This window comes from Chaetodon auriga, chromosome 11 (assembly GCF_051107435.1).
Source record: "Chaetodon auriga isolate fChaAug3 chromosome 11, fChaAug3.hap1, whole genome shotgun sequence".
NCBI classification, from domain to species: domain Eukaryota; kingdom Metazoa; phylum Chordata; class Actinopteri; order Chaetodontiformes; family Chaetodontidae; genus Chaetodon; species Chaetodon auriga.
Window position 1 is genome coordinate 555,664 of NC_135084.1, and position 15,442 is coordinate 571,105.

At 40.6% G+C, this 15,442-nt stretch overlaps 1 protein-coding gene across 1 annotated transcript in view; it reads left to right on the top strand.

Moving 5' to 3' along the window:
* The first annotated feature begins 9,602 nt into the window (after positions 1-9,602).
* Positions 9,603-15,442, top strand: part of pcca (propionyl-CoA carboxylase subunit alpha) — a 57,938-nt gene continuing 52,098 nt past the window's right edge. The window contains exons 1-6 of the mRNA XM_076742450.1: positions 9,603-9,688; positions 13,104-13,181; positions 13,467-13,514; positions 13,851-13,919; positions 14,445-14,558; positions 14,904-14,957. Coding sequence (XP_076598565.1) covers positions 9,635-9,688; positions 13,104-13,181; positions 13,467-13,514; positions 13,851-13,919; positions 14,445-14,558; positions 14,904-14,957 — 417 coding nt within the window. The 5' untranslated portion in view covers positions 9,603-9,634. The remainder of the gene's footprint in view (positions 9,689-13,103; positions 13,182-13,466; positions 13,515-13,850; positions 13,920-14,444; positions 14,559-14,903; positions 14,958-15,442) is intronic.

The following is a 15,442-nucleotide window of genomic DNA, read 5'->3' on the forward strand; positions in this document are numbered from 1 at the left end:
TGGTGAAATTGCAGTTGATCATCAGATTTAAAGACTGGTGGAGCGAGCAGAAGGATCAATATGCAAGCAAATGTTTAAGGGTGTTTCTGCATTCATTTATGGATAACTGTGGGAGTGAAATGAGACAAGCAAACACAGGCCCAGTTCAACCATGACTGAGATTTAGAAAACAGAATCAGGATATATGTGGCTTTGTAAATCTGATTAAAAGAATATGCATAATTCTGCCTTTTTGCATACACAGTTTTAGTCATGAATCTACACTGTTTTATGCATCTGGCCCAGATTTTTACAACCAGGGTAAAACTGAAAGCGAGTGCACCAAAGTGTCACTAATAATCCCTCATTGCACAGGAAACTGGGTGCACAACCACAGTAAGTACAGTGGGTCAAGGATGAAGCAGGAAGTGGGTTTGTAAAGTGGGATGTCTGCAAGGGATAGTTTTGGGAATAATTTTACTGTTCATCTTTGGTTTTTCTTCCAAATACATGTGGCTAACATTGGTTGGCTGAAAACATTTTTAGTCACTATGTTCCCAAGCTATTAATTTGGTGAGTACATTAATTCATGAACAAGAATGATGGACAAAACAGCAACAATAATACACATGTTGAATGAAACACGAATTTCCCTTAAAACAGTAGGCTGGAAGTCTAGAGTATAGAGGGTAGTGCAGAACAACATTTCAGAGCAAGGGCAGAATTATGTCATTGATGTTTTGATTCTCACCAGCAATAATTTCTAGATATGAGCAAGCAACTGCTTGGACCCATTTTATGAAGTTTGTGTTATCTGCATGGTTGGAACATTGGAGCAGTGGAAGGCCCTGGGTTTGAATCCTCCAGCTGGGGCCTTTCCGTTTGAAGTTTACATGGTTTCTCTGTATCTGTGAGGGTCTTCTCCCATAGTCCAAACACGTGCAGATCTGATTAGTTGGAAAACGTAATTTCCTGTAGGTGTATGTGTGAGTTTGAATCTGTGTCCACACAGTTGCCTATACGTTAGTTCTGTGTGGGACTGATAACTTGTCCAGGGGGCCAGATGTGTTAATGATTTCCACACATTAACTGGAGCTTACACAAAAACAATCTGCGCACCTCATGCATACTTAAGACCAGGCGCACACTCCATTATAGCAGAGATAGCTGCGGGTGAAATTATGACATCAAATTTAAGGTGTAACCTTATGTAGTAAAACATTGTTTGCGTCCAATTTCAACGATTGTACTATTACTTACAGTATACACTGTGTTCTGTATAATGTAACTCGTAGCACTTTTATAAACTTAATTTCAATTATTAGAGTGATGCATTATATCTCCATATAAACGATTGTTTCATAAGGTCCTGAATTGCAAATCTTTTTGAAAAGTCTGATCAATATGAGCTCTATATATTAAACATTGGTCTTGCTTTTAACATTTAATACGGCAACATGTGATAAATTAGTGGTATGGGTGCTGTAGTCACAGTTGTGCGTAATAGACTCGCAGAGTAATGAATGGATGGATATTTACTGCCTACTCAGATTCCTCACAGTAAGCTGCTTGTAAGGTTAGTGCAGACAAACATTTTTCAGGATCCATCATCAATGTGTAATTCCCAGCACATGACAGATGCTTTACACCAACCTGATGACCTATGTCCATCTGTTAAAACAAGAAAAAGGCAGTGTGTCATATAAACTGGCCGTGATGACCCTAACCCTGATGAGTGAAGACTTTTACATAGCTTTACATAACTTAGTGTAAAGCACTCGGTCATGGCCCTTAAACCAAAAGATCCTCACAAACAAAATGAACCAGTAGTATATCAGTTAAAAGTATATTTACATGTTTTTTTTAATATTATGATTAAAAACTATAATTGTAAGTCACATTACTGGTTGGAGACACAAGAAAGTTTCTGATAGGTTTCTTACTGATGGTGAATAAAATTGCATTTTTCATGTAGGTTCACTGGTTTATAGCATGAATCACATGCAGTCTTTACAGAGCAATACAAAAAATCTATAATGAATTCCTCATTTAATTGTTTTTCTCATGCACAACAAAATGTAATTTGTCAAATAAACAATTTAAATATTAAAAACTTATTATTAGTCTTTTATTAAGCACATACATATTGCAGCACTGGCCTGTCCTGGAGGGCTGGCAGCTCTGCTCTAGTGATGCGCTGGGCTGATTTTCCTACCCTCTGCAGTGCTTTGCGCTCCAGGGCGGTGCAGCTGCCATACCAGGCCGTGATGTTTCCAGCCAGGATACTCTCGATGGTGCATCTGTAGAAGTTTGACAGTATCCTAGCGTTCATGCCAAACCTCTTCAGACGCCTCAGGAAGAAGAGGCGCTGTCTTGCTGACCTTACAATCAGGTCCATGTGGCAAGTCTAGCTGAGGTCCTCGCTGATGTTGATCCCCAGGAACCTGAAGCTGCTGACTCTCTCCACTGCTGCTCCCTCGATGTGGATGGGGGCGTGTCCTCCTCCCTGAAGCCTCCTGTAGTCCTTGATCATCTCCTTGGTTCTGCTGACGTTGAGCAGGAGGTTGTTGTCACTGCACCATGACGTCGGTGCTCTCACCTCCTCCCTGTAGGCTGACTCATCACCAGCTGTGATGCAGCCGATGATAGTGGTATCTCAGCAAATTTAATGATGGTGTTGGAGCTGTTCTTGGACGTACAGTCATGGGTATAGAGGGAGAAAAGCAGAGGGCTAAGGACACACCCCTGGGGGGCCCCAGTGTTCAGAGTCAGTGTGGAGGAGGAGATGTTGCCGATCTGCACCATCTGTGGTCTGTTCATCAGGAAGTCCAGGATCCAGCTGCACAGGGAGGAGCTGATGTTCAGGGCCCTGAGCTTCATGAAGAGTTTTGATGGGACGATGCAGTTAAAAGCAGAGCTGAAGTCGATGAATAGCATTCGCACATATGCGTTCCTCTGGTCCACGTGAGAGAGGGCAGTGTGGAGTGCAAATGCTATTGCATCATCTGTGGACCCGTTAGGCCTGTAGGCAAACTGCAAAGGGTCATGTGTGGAGGGCAGGGAGGCTGAGATGTGAGCCTTAACTGACCTTTCAAAGCACTTCATGATGGTGGAGGTGAGTGCTATGGGCTGAAAGTCATTTAAGCAGCTCACATTAGGCTTTTTAGGTACTGTGATGATTGTGGTTTTCCTGAAGCATGTGGGGACTACAGACTGGAGCAGGGAAAGGTTGAAAATGACTGTAAAGACATCTGCCAGTTCGTGTGCCCACGCCTTGAGGACACGGCCTGGGATGATGTCCGGTCCAGGAGCTTTGTGTGCATTCACCCTTTTAAGGTTTTTACACACCTCAACCCGGGATAGCTGGAAAGGGCAGTTGTCTTGTTCCAGCAACACCTCCTGCTTGCTATTGTCCTCAAAACGGGCATAGAAGGAGTTCAGCCTCCTCTGGGAGAGAAGCAGACACCTCCCCCATGTTGCAGCTCTTTCCCCTGTAGTCTGTGATGGTCCTGAGCCCTCTCCACATGTTCCTGTTGTTAGAGTCACTGTAGCATGACTCTATCTGTTCCCTGTATTGACTCTCAGCTGATTTAATAGTTTCTGAGTTCGTACTGGGCTTTCTTGTACTCACTCGGGTTGCCGGTGTGGAAGGCTGCGGTCCGAGTTCTGAGCGGACCACTCCGTTAGCCCACGGCTTCCGATTGGGGTATGTCAGTGTGGTCACTCGCGGTACGACGTCATCGATACATTTACTGATGTATCTTACCACGTGCTCATTGTACTCATTGATGTTGTTGCCGACTGCAGCTCGAAATATGTCCCTGTCCGTGGAGGAGAAACAGGCCCCCAGGACGGCGTCTGATTGGTCCGACCAGCGCTGTACTGTCCGCCTCACGAGCTGCTCGTGCTTCAGTCTCTGCCTTAGTGATGGGCACGCCAGTTCTTTTAGATGTGCTGAAGCACTAGAATCAGTTCACTAGAAAGATTCGTTCAAAAGATTCGTTCACTGAATCACCGAATCATTCAGTGCTTGGCAGGAGGAGCCTGCGACTCCTGAACTGATATACGGCTGAAAGGTTTAAGTTTCAGTTCAGTTCACAGCTTCCAGGACCGGGAGACGAGAGTGTTGTGACTGTGTTGCTTTGACAAACACATTTGTAAATATAAAACTATATATAACTATATTATAAATCATGATGTTTTAAGTATCCTATCCTATGGTATGCTATTTAACTGGTCTACTCGGCAAATTGGGCTCAGTGAGTGATCCGTTCACTGAACGTATACCCCACAGTACAGCACAATGCGGGTTTTATACACTATTTGTTACATGCTGTGTCCTACTGTACTGTTGTTGCGGTGGCAAATTTAGCAGAGTTTAAAAAAAAGTTAGTTTTCTCCGAGGTACACTTGAACACAACACACCCCTATCGCCCTCCGTCGCTCCTCATTACTGCCAGCGTTTGTTTATCTGGAAACTAAATCTGTTAAAACAACGGGGAACAACGGTCGCCATGAAAGTGTATCCCTCAGAGGCAAATGATTCAGGAGAGTGTAGTTCACTGAGTGATTCATATGGCAAGCCGTTCCTGCCAGAAATACGCCACATTCAGTCGCGTCTCAACTTCATTACGGCGTAAAAAACGGCATTCTTTTTGCGCATTACGGCGTAAAAAACGGCGTAAAATCTGAAAAAAGGGCGTTTTTTACGCCGTAATGAAGTTGAAACGTGACTGAATGTGGCGTATTTCTGGCAGGAACGGCTTGCCATAGATTCATGCTTCGGTGACGCGGCGCAGTTGGCGCGCGCGGTCCCTCCCTCAAGTGATTCGTTCGTTTCTCAGTTCAGTTGAACTGTCAGCAGTGCCGCCTGCTGACAGTTCACTTTCTCAGTTCACTTTCTCAGTTCAGTTTAACTGTCAAGTGATTCGTTCGTTTCTCAGTTCAGTTGAACTGTCAGCAGCGATATACGGCTGAACCGCCTGTCAGCAGGCGGCGCTGCTGACAGTTCAACTGAACTGAGAAACGAACGAATCACTTGAGGAAGTGATCCGGTTCAGTACGTTCACTTCAAAGATTCGTTCTTTTGAACGAATCGTTCGCGAACGAGACAACACTACTCTGCCTATAGGATGGGAGATCAGGGGAGCATGAGAGAAAAGCCTGATATAGTAGAATTCGCGTTTGGTGTAAGATCCAGAAGGGCTTGCTTATCGTACTGGATAAGCGCATCACATGTTGGAATGAATGAATGAATGAATGAATGAATAAATAAATAAATAAATAAATAAATAAATAGATAAATAAGTAATTAAGTAAGTAAGTAAGTCATCTGTGACCATTTTCTTTCAACCACAAAAAAGGCTAACCCTAACCCCAATATCTGAGTAGCTGTAGCATAACTACTGTTTACAACAATTTCAAATCAGGTGTTCCCCTATAAATCTACATGGTCATGAGATGATTAACAGGAGGGGAAAACTAAACAAAGCAAACAAATAAACATTTTACTTATGCAAAGCTTTCAAACTTTCCTCAATTCTTGGCTTTTTTCTTGTTATTTACTGGATAGTTTTACTTCTTCAGGACAGCTAAAACAAAAAGCAGTACATAAAGGTCACACGGAGTGACAGCTAAATGGATCGATATTTACTGCCTAGTCAGATGGTTTCCAATAAGCTGCTTGTAAAGTTAGCACGGACTATCATTTTTCAGGATCCATCATCAATTTGCATTTCCCAGCATAGGACAGATAGGTGTGAAACCCCTTCACACCTAACTTGATGACCCATGTCCATCTGTTAAAATAAGAAAAAGGCAGTGTGTCATATAAACTGGCCCTGAGTGTTTACATGAGTGAAGACTTTTACATAGAAACCTAGTGTAAAGCACTTGGTCATAGTCCTTAAACTAAAGTGGTCACATATAAAAAGAAATTCCTTAACAAAGCATGAGAGGTGGGAACATTACTAGTCACAAACATATGACTGCCACTTGTCCATTTTGCTAGCTTGAGCAAGATTCTGAATGCATCATTAAATGCCATCTGAAGCCATTTCATTTTTGCTTTACTATGACTGCACTTTATAGAGTGGGCTTTGGAGAATGGAGTACAGCAAGGTCTAAAAGAGTGGTTTTAAAGGCATCTGTACACATATGAAATTTGCATATTGGCTTCTACATACAGTTTGGAACACTGGCACTGCACATGCCAGGTCCTTATCAGATACAGGGAGTCCTCTTGCTCTTGTAATTAAACAAAAAAGTTACCATGATTAATTTAGTCAAAAGCTTTGTATATATCCAGGGAAGCTATAATGTGGAAATCTGCAGTTTCCCCCTCCTTTTTCAAATGTGTTTTTATGTTTTCCTCTCTCTCTATCTCCTGACTGTTTCTCCCCTCTCTGATGTGTATGTTTCATAGCAGGGTGTGGCTGACTGGTTTTGTCCAGCCTCCTTCTCTCCTGAGCTCACCTGCTCACAATCAGACAATCAAGACTCATTAGCTAACACAGTATATAAGCGCCTGTGTTTTCACCCAGTATTTGCCAAATCATCAGTTAATCTTTGTTGTAATGACCTCAGAAGCATCACTTAAGTATTTTTGATATTTATTCCCCATCTGCTTACCTGTCTTTCTGATGCTTTGTTTTTTGTGCTCAGGTGCTAAACTGTTGCTTGCTTCAGTCCATGCCCTGTCTGTCTGTGCCTCATGAGCTTACTACATTTGGATGCTTGCCTGGCCTGGCCTGGCCTAGCCTGTTCTTCCTCAGTCATCTCTCCAGTTTTAGTGTACATCATCTGAATTCGTCTGTTGTGCATTCTTTGAAGCATTTATTAAAACCCATCCACATGTTACTCAACTCCTGCCTCCCTTGTCTGAGTTTAGCATTTGGGTCTGTTTGTACAAAACAGACAAAACAAATATCTAGTCTCTTCTAGTCAAATATCTAGTACCTTCTATACTTACTAACAACTTCCTGCAGTGCATATATAAACAATTCTGTGTCATGTTTATTTTTAAAACAAAACTGTCAGTGGTTATAATGTATTGTTGAGGAGTATCCAAGAGAACTCATTCCAATACTTTGGAAAGTATACTAGCCAAGGCAACTGATTGCTGATTTTCTATGCTGGATCTTACTGGCTTTGTCTTTGATTGCTGGCATTAAGAAGAGAGAGAGAGCATAGAGACAGGCAGTATGCCATGCATTAATAATCCAGAAAAACACATTGCAAGTAGCACTGAGATTCTATGGCTTGCATTCAGATGTTCTGCTGTTATTTGGTGTGGCCCTGTCCACATGCTTTGTTCACTGCCAATTTCTTAATGGCATAGTACATTTCACCAGGTATACATAACCATACCATCATTACTCGAAACATCACCAACATGAAATTCATTACTCTTAAAAGTTAGAAATGTCCCTATAAAGTTTTCTCCACAGGTCAGCATTATTTTCATATGCAGTAACCCCATCAATACTGGATGGCAAAGGCCTCTGTTATCATAATCTTCTTTACAGATTTCAGAAACATTATTCTGCTGAAGCATTTTGGCCACCGAGTTTGCCCTCATGACCTGCCCATTTCTTTTAATAAAGCCTACAGCATTTGTAGATCTAGCATTTGTGTGGTTCTTGTGTTAACACTGTGAGCCATACAGCTTTTCTTGACGAAAAACAGCTGTAAAAAGTTTCTTTAGACTCTACATGGAATACAGACACATTAATTCCATTCTTGCCTGAAATTATGTTGTTGTGCCCTTTTTTGGCAGAATGATTTACTGACCTTATTTTGCCAGATTACAATTGTATTATATATTACACATAGATAATTCTTGTGATTTTGGGTTCTTACTGTTAATGTTGCCACACAGAATAGCATCAAGCGGTATATCAATATTATCAATCAATGAACTGTAATATCAGAATCATAATTGGTCAACTCGGTAAATTCCCAACATTTAATAGACAGGTACGTCATCTGCAGTAGCCAAACCATACAAGATGCAGACTGACTTGAAAAAATATGAAATTTAGTCCCTAAAAATCCAGTGCTATACAAGGGTTAGGGTTAGGGTGGATTAGGGTAAGGCAATAGTCTGGAGGTTATTTCTTACAAAAACAGTTATAGTTAGTCGCTAACTTCTTCTAAAATTGTCTCACATGGAATTTTGTTTCTTGATATTTCCAGATATTACATGCACCCCAAGACAAAAGAAACACTTTGTAATTATGCCTGGCATTTCCTCTTCCAAAGAACTTTTAGAACAGCGTTTTCATAATGTTTCCAGTTACTTTATAATAAGGTCGAGAGGAAAAAAGTGCATGGAGTGAACCGCTCTTTCGTCAGCGCTCTTCTTTAGGTGTGTCCCAATTCAGGGGCTGCATCCTTCGGAGGACCCAGCCTACGCGGTCTCTGGAGGCTGGGTCCTGCGGAGGATCCTCCGTCGGCCGCATCAACTATCGGTAAATGGGACGGTCTAGCCTTCGGAGCGTGTCCTGATTGCGTCACGACGTCATAACTTCTTCCCTCCTAACCCGGGAAAAACACAAGTAAGGGGTGCAGAGATGCGCCTGTACAGCTCCTATCGCTTGTAAGAGGCGCGAAATGTAGCCTATTATACAACTTACAAATTCACCTGATGTGAATATCTTCACAGCTTCGCGTCGGACGGCGCAACTGTTATATTAGACCTAATCAGTGGAGGGAAGTGACATGATTGCTTAACGTTATGTTACGTGATACAAAGTATCGTTTCAGAGGGCAAGTGCACCTCTTACCGCTTGTGTGTGTCCAGAGGATGATGCCAAATTTTGTTTCAAAGACTCAAAGTCCACAGATAGTTTCCTAAATCATTTTTATTGCAAGAAATATTATCCACGATTCACTCTGATCATTAAATGTGGTTAAAGGAAACTATAAAATCACTCATGTTGTCTCCTGTCTTGCCGTTGTGTTAAATAAACTGTGAAATAACGTATGTTCTGAGTTTCTGTTGCCACGGTTACCAACTAGCGTTTGAGCCAGCGCAATAATTTAGAACAATCAGGCTATTTGACCGGAACTTTTTTATAGTTGTCCTACAACTCTTTTTAACGGAGACCCTGCAGCCAATCACAATCGAGTATTCACCCAAAATAAGATATCAGTTGACATGCGAGCTTGTAACATTTGTAAGTGAAGAGTTTTAATAAGGCTAACTGTTAACTGAGCTCCTCATATCAACAGTTCGCCATTATTAAAAAAAAAACAATCGGTGCGCAAAGCATCTTGGGATATGGGAGGCCGTGAAGGATAGTAGCGACGCATCCTCCAAATACAGGGAAAAGGAGGACGCATTTGTCGGCTGCATTTGGAGGATCCTTCGAATTTGGACGAATTGGGACAGCCTTCGCGCAGCGTTATGACGTAAGCGGCCTTCAAATCCATCCTCCGAAGGATGCAGCCCCTGAATTGGGACACAGCTATTGAGTGACTAAGGAATGAGCCATCCTGCTTTGCCTTTGATTGCTCGTTGCCTACATGGGTTGGCTGGTTAGGATAACCAATCAGAGGCATCCTAGGGTAAAAAAAATATAACCTCCGTCGTCCTTCTAAGGCTATAACGTCATCACGTCAGTAGTGTGGTTGACGGTCACAGTTTAGCAACATGGCGGCGCACAGGCTCTCTCCATCCCTGAACAGGCTGCTGTTCACTGTAAAGGTGAGCTGTCCACAGATTGACTCTGCAGAGGACGAGTTTGTTAAAATGGCAGCTGTGTGTTAACAAACAGCACGCGAATGGCATGACAGTTGTTAACATAGTCCATAATCTGCAAATGGCAAGAAAGACGGTACTGAACGTACTTGACAGACCAGACGTAAAGATAACACACACACGGAATTTCCTCTGATTAGATGGTAACATATAATTTAGTAACCAGTCACATTGCTAAATTTGTGAAAAAAGATGTTGCTTGACAAGTAAGTGATAGTGTCTGGCGTTCCGTTTGTCGGTCAAGTGCAACTTTGACATTGGCTCAGACAGGTTGTGCGCCGAACGGATGTAGAAAATATGTTATGTGTTTTACATCTATTCATTTTAACGGCCAAAAGGTCAGTTCAAAGTGTAAAATGTAAGCGTCAAATTATTTACCAAACAAGTTGAAAGTTATTTTCTTCCGCCTGCATCTTTCGTTGACTCTGGACCAGCATGTGAATTTCCCGGCTGTGAAACAGTTAAAATTAACCCGGTCATTCACGTATTTATTAAATAATGTCTGAACGACTGGAACTGCATTTTACTTCCCTGAGCAAGAGTTCTTTGTGTTGCTTTAGAGTCTAAACTGCCGCTGCAAAGCTTTTTGAACCCTCGATAAGGTCTCATGCTAGACTGGATCTGGCCAATAGGGGGCCCCATGGCTAAAATTATCGGTGGACCCTTATTGATCACCTGGGTGAAATACTTTGCTTAAACACAAATATAGCAACTGGAATCGTATAAATACAGAATAAACTTGAATTCCTAAAACACAGTGCTATGGTTTGTAAAATGATTTGTTTTGCACTTGTTGTTGTTCTTTAAATAGTTAATTAACCTGTTAAGTGGGTGTTACTAAATACTGACCATGCATGGTGCCCAAACATTTGTTTTGGGCTCTTTTCTGTTTTTGTTATTTAAAACTGTGAAAGATGAAAAAGAAATGTGCCATCTCTAACTTCATGCCATTTGTAAATCAGGTCTCTTTTTTTATTCGCTTAGATATTTACAGTAATAGAAAGTTTGACTTTTGCATCTTACTGCCTGAACCTGCTGACCTACAGTTTTTCTTGAAATATATTTTACTTTGTTGTAGAGACTAAGATAGGAATTGATGATAAAAATCTGAAAAATATTTAATTTTAAAGCTTATTTAGATTATTTGAGCATTACAGTGGTGTTTCTCAGGAATAATGTAGATAATTCCTTTTTAGATACTGCACGTAAATGTCATCAGTGTAACAATGATGTTAACTAGAAGTTTACATTGAATTCAGTATTTTGATAATTAAAACTGTGAGATACACAATGCTAGATAGGATAGGTGGTTAGACTGAAAAAACTTCAAAAATGTGTTACAAGGAATCCCACTTCATCAAACAAGATTGTCAGTCAGTCATTGTGTAAATAAAATAATATATTTTTTATTTTGTTATATAATATCTTTTGACTGTTTGGTTGGATTTAATTATTTTGAATCACGAACAACCATTTCTATGGAATACAGTTGAAACCAGAACTTTGCATACAATGTAAAGAAGATAAATAAACTTTTTTTTCTCACTGTCTGAAATTAAATCAGACTAAACCTCTCCTGTTTTAGGTCATTTGGGATTACCAAAATTATTTCTATTTGCTAAACATTGCAATAATGGGAGAGAGAATATTTCAGTGAATTTTTTATTACTCTCTTCAAAGTCAGAAGTTTACATACATTTCCTTAGTATTTGGTAGCATTGCCTTTTAACTGTATGACTTGGGTCAAGGCTTGGTTGTAGGCTGCCTTGCTCGCACATGTCTTTTCAATTCTGCCCACAAATTTTCTATGGGATTGAGATCAGGGCTTTGTGATGGCCACTCCAAAACATTGACTTTGTTGTCCTTAAGCCACTTTGTGACTACTTTGGCAGTATGCTTAGGGTCAGTATCCATTTGAAAGACCCGTTTGCATCCAATCTCCAACTTCCTGGCTGATGGCTTCAGATGATGCTTCAATATTTCCAAATAATGTTCTTTCTTCATGATGCCATCTATTTCATGAAGTGCACCAGTTCCTCCTGCAGCAAAGCAGCCCCACAACATGATGCTGCCACCCCCATACTTCAAAATTGGAATGGTGTTCCCAGGTTTACAAACTTCCCCCTTTTTCCTCCAAATGTAACGATGGTCATTATGGCCAAACACTTCCACTTAAGTTTCATCAGACTACAGGACATGTCTCCAAAAATTAGGGTCTATGTCCTTGTGTGCGTTTGCAAACTGTAATCTGGCTTTTTTTATGTTGCTTCTGGAGTAATGGCTTCTTCTGGCTGAGTGGCCTTTTAGCCCATGTCGGTACTAGGACTAGTTAGACTGTGGATAATGACCCACTCTTACCAGCTTCAGCCATCATCTTCACAAGGTTTTTAGCTTTGGTTCTGGGGTTGATTCGCACATTTCGGATCAAAATACATTCATCTCTGGAACACAGAACCCGTGTTCTGAGCGGTATGATAGCTGGACCTCCCATGTTGCATATACTTGCGGATAATTGTTTGAACAGATGAACGTGGCACCTTCAAGCATCTGGAAATTGCACCTAAGGATGAACCAGACTTGTGGAGCTCCACAGTTCTCTTCCTGATATCTTGGCTCATTTCTTGTGATTTTCCCATAATGTCAAACAAGGAAGCAGTGTGTTTGAGGTGTGGCCTTAAAATACATGCACTGGTGTGCCTCCAGTTAACTCAAATGTTGCCAGTTAACCTATCAGAAGCTCTCAAAGCCATGTCATCATCATCTGGGCTTTCCCACATTGTTTAAAGACATAGTAATCTTTGTGTTTGTAAACTTCTGACTTCAAAAAGAAAGTAATAAAAGCTTCACTGAAATATTCTCTCTCTCATTATTGCAGCATTTAGCAAATAGAAATAATTTTGGTAATCCTAACTGATCTATAAAGAAGAGGTTTAGTCTGATTTAATTTCTGGCAGTGAGGAAAAAAAGGTTTATGTGTCTTTTTTACAGTGTTTGTAAACTTCTGGTTTTAGCTGTAAGTGTAATGCAATGAGAGAGAGAGTGACAGAGAGACAGAAAGAGAGATCAACTTTACTTTTAATGAATTTACTGAATGTCAATGTTGTGTTTGTTGCAAAAGTGAAAATTATTTGCCTGAACATTCATTTAATTGCCAAAAACACATGACAACATGGCTCTTGTCATTCAGCACAACAGAAGTCATTTTATGTTGTACTGAATGATAAGTGAAGACATTGCTTGTCCTATAAAGTTTAATCTTGCTATACAGTAAAGTATTTTTCAAAAATGTCACAGTAAAAAACTCTTATGTGTTGTGCTGAATGACATATATTTTTGCACACTATCTGTGTGTGTTTTACAGTATGCCTCATTCCAATCCAGCTGCTGTGTAGTGCACAGTAATGCTCAATATTCCACCACCTACAATCCCAGTGAAAAGGTAATACACAGCCCTCTTCTCCTTCCTGTTTGACTAATTAGTGATGTATTCAGCAATCAGCTGCTGATACAGAAGAAATTGTGAGGCAAGATGTAATTTAGTTTAACTTTAGCTTTTTTTTATTTTAATCAAATCTATGATTTATATTTATGTGATTCCTGAAACAAATTGCCTTGCTCAGGAGTTAGGGTTAAAAGCACTTGTGTTGCTAGTTTTCTGACAAATAGGTGGAGAAGTTGTGTCAGTGATGAACAGATCAAATCTGTGTGCTGTTTCCTTCCACAGACCTTTGACAAGATCCTCATCGCCAACAGAGGAGAGATTGCTTGCAGAGTAAGACTGGCTGAAAGATATGTACTGGAAATCAAATCCTACAGAAACTGTTGGCAGATTACTGTTGAACACCTCAAGACATATGTACACTCACTGGAGCTTGACCTCATATCACCCCAGATAGAGGAGCTTGTGAAGAAAACCTAGAGGGCAGATTTTTTTAACACTTCTTGGCCACAAATTTTGCTTTACTGCTTTTTTTTTGTTTTTTAATTAATCGTACATTTCCACCTTGACTTATAACAACCAGTACCTAACGATTTCATTCTCACTGATGTATTTAACATTAACTGCAGAGTGAAGCGTCAGTGTTAATGTTGTGTGTTTTTCCATCAGGTGATCAAGACTTGTCAGAAAATGGGTATCCAGTCTGTAGCTGTTCACAGTGATGTAGACTCCAATGCTGTAAGTTGCCATCTGTGTAAAACTTAGGTTTGAGATTTAGATCCCTGTATTTCTCAGGAGATTCTTATCAACATCTATTCCTGTGGTAACTTTAGTCCAACCTTGAAATGCTGATATCACAGTATTACCTGGTTTCTACCTGGTTCTGGTAATCTTTAACAAAGTGCAGTAGAAAATCTCAATTACCAAAGAGCAGTGCAGTGTCGACAGATGGAGCATGGACTGAAAAAGATCAATCATTACAGCTGAAATAATAATAACTTACTATACACTATACAGATGTAATTTTTGTTCTGTGTTAATACAGAACATTTTAGTTTTTGTTGGATTTTGTTACACCTCAGATGATTTGATGTTACATCAAACACATGTTTATGATACATATCCCAGTGTCTGTGTTGAAACCAAATTTTTCGTATCACTGTTGTAAGTGTGCCTTCAATCTGTATATGTATCAAGTCTGTATCTCACTTTCTACTTTTGTGATGACATCTGGATTTAAGTTGCCTGCGTGTGTATGTGTAGGTTCATGTAAAGATGGCTGATGAAGCAGTGTGTGTTGGTCCCGCCCCAACCAGTAAGAGCTACCTGAACATGGACGCCATCATGAATGCCATCAGAGTGACTGGAGCACAAGCTGTAAGCTTTTCTATGGCTCTTTACTTCCTGTGACTATGGTAAAATGGCATGCATGGCATTCTGTGTATATGATATGCTCATCAAGGCAAAACGCAGTTCCTCTAACCAGTGAATCATGTGGCTGCATGATTCACATGTTTCACCTTTTGTGCAGTTACTAAACACTTGGAAACTACTATCCCTCAGCAGTGCCAGTAATGCATCTGATTAGATTTTGTTGGTGCCAAATTTTTCTCTACCTTTTAATTTATAGAATATACCTATCTTTTTATAATCCCAAGGCTATATCTTTCTAAAAAGCATCTGAAACAAGTAAATAAAGATTGCATTTTTTTCTTTGTGAAGGTTCATCCTGGTTATGGGTTTCTTTCTGAAAATAAAGAGTTTGCAAAGCGACTGGTGAGTAATACATACAATCAGGTACACTCTTATTCTCTCTTGACGATTACAATTACAATTAGTAATTTGGCAGACACTTTTATCCAAAGCAATGTACATATGAATTCACACAGATAGCACAGCACAGGGGGCAGTTTTTGGGGTTCAGTATCTTGCCTAAGGATACTTCAGCAGGTGGACTGCTGAGGCCAGGGATTGAACCACCGTCCTCCTGATTTGTGGATGACTGCTCTACCTCCTGAGCCACAGCTGCCCCCAAAAGGAATGAATAACTGATGTTACAATTACAATTAGTCATTTGGCAAACGCTTTTATCCAAAGCAACATTCATATGAATTCACACACGGATGGCACAGCATTGGGGGCAGTTTTGGGGTTCAGTATCTTGGCCAAGGATACTTTGGCACGTGGACTGCCGAGCCATGGGATCGAACCACCAACCTCCTGATAGGTCAACAACCGCTCTACCTCCTGTGTGTGAAACA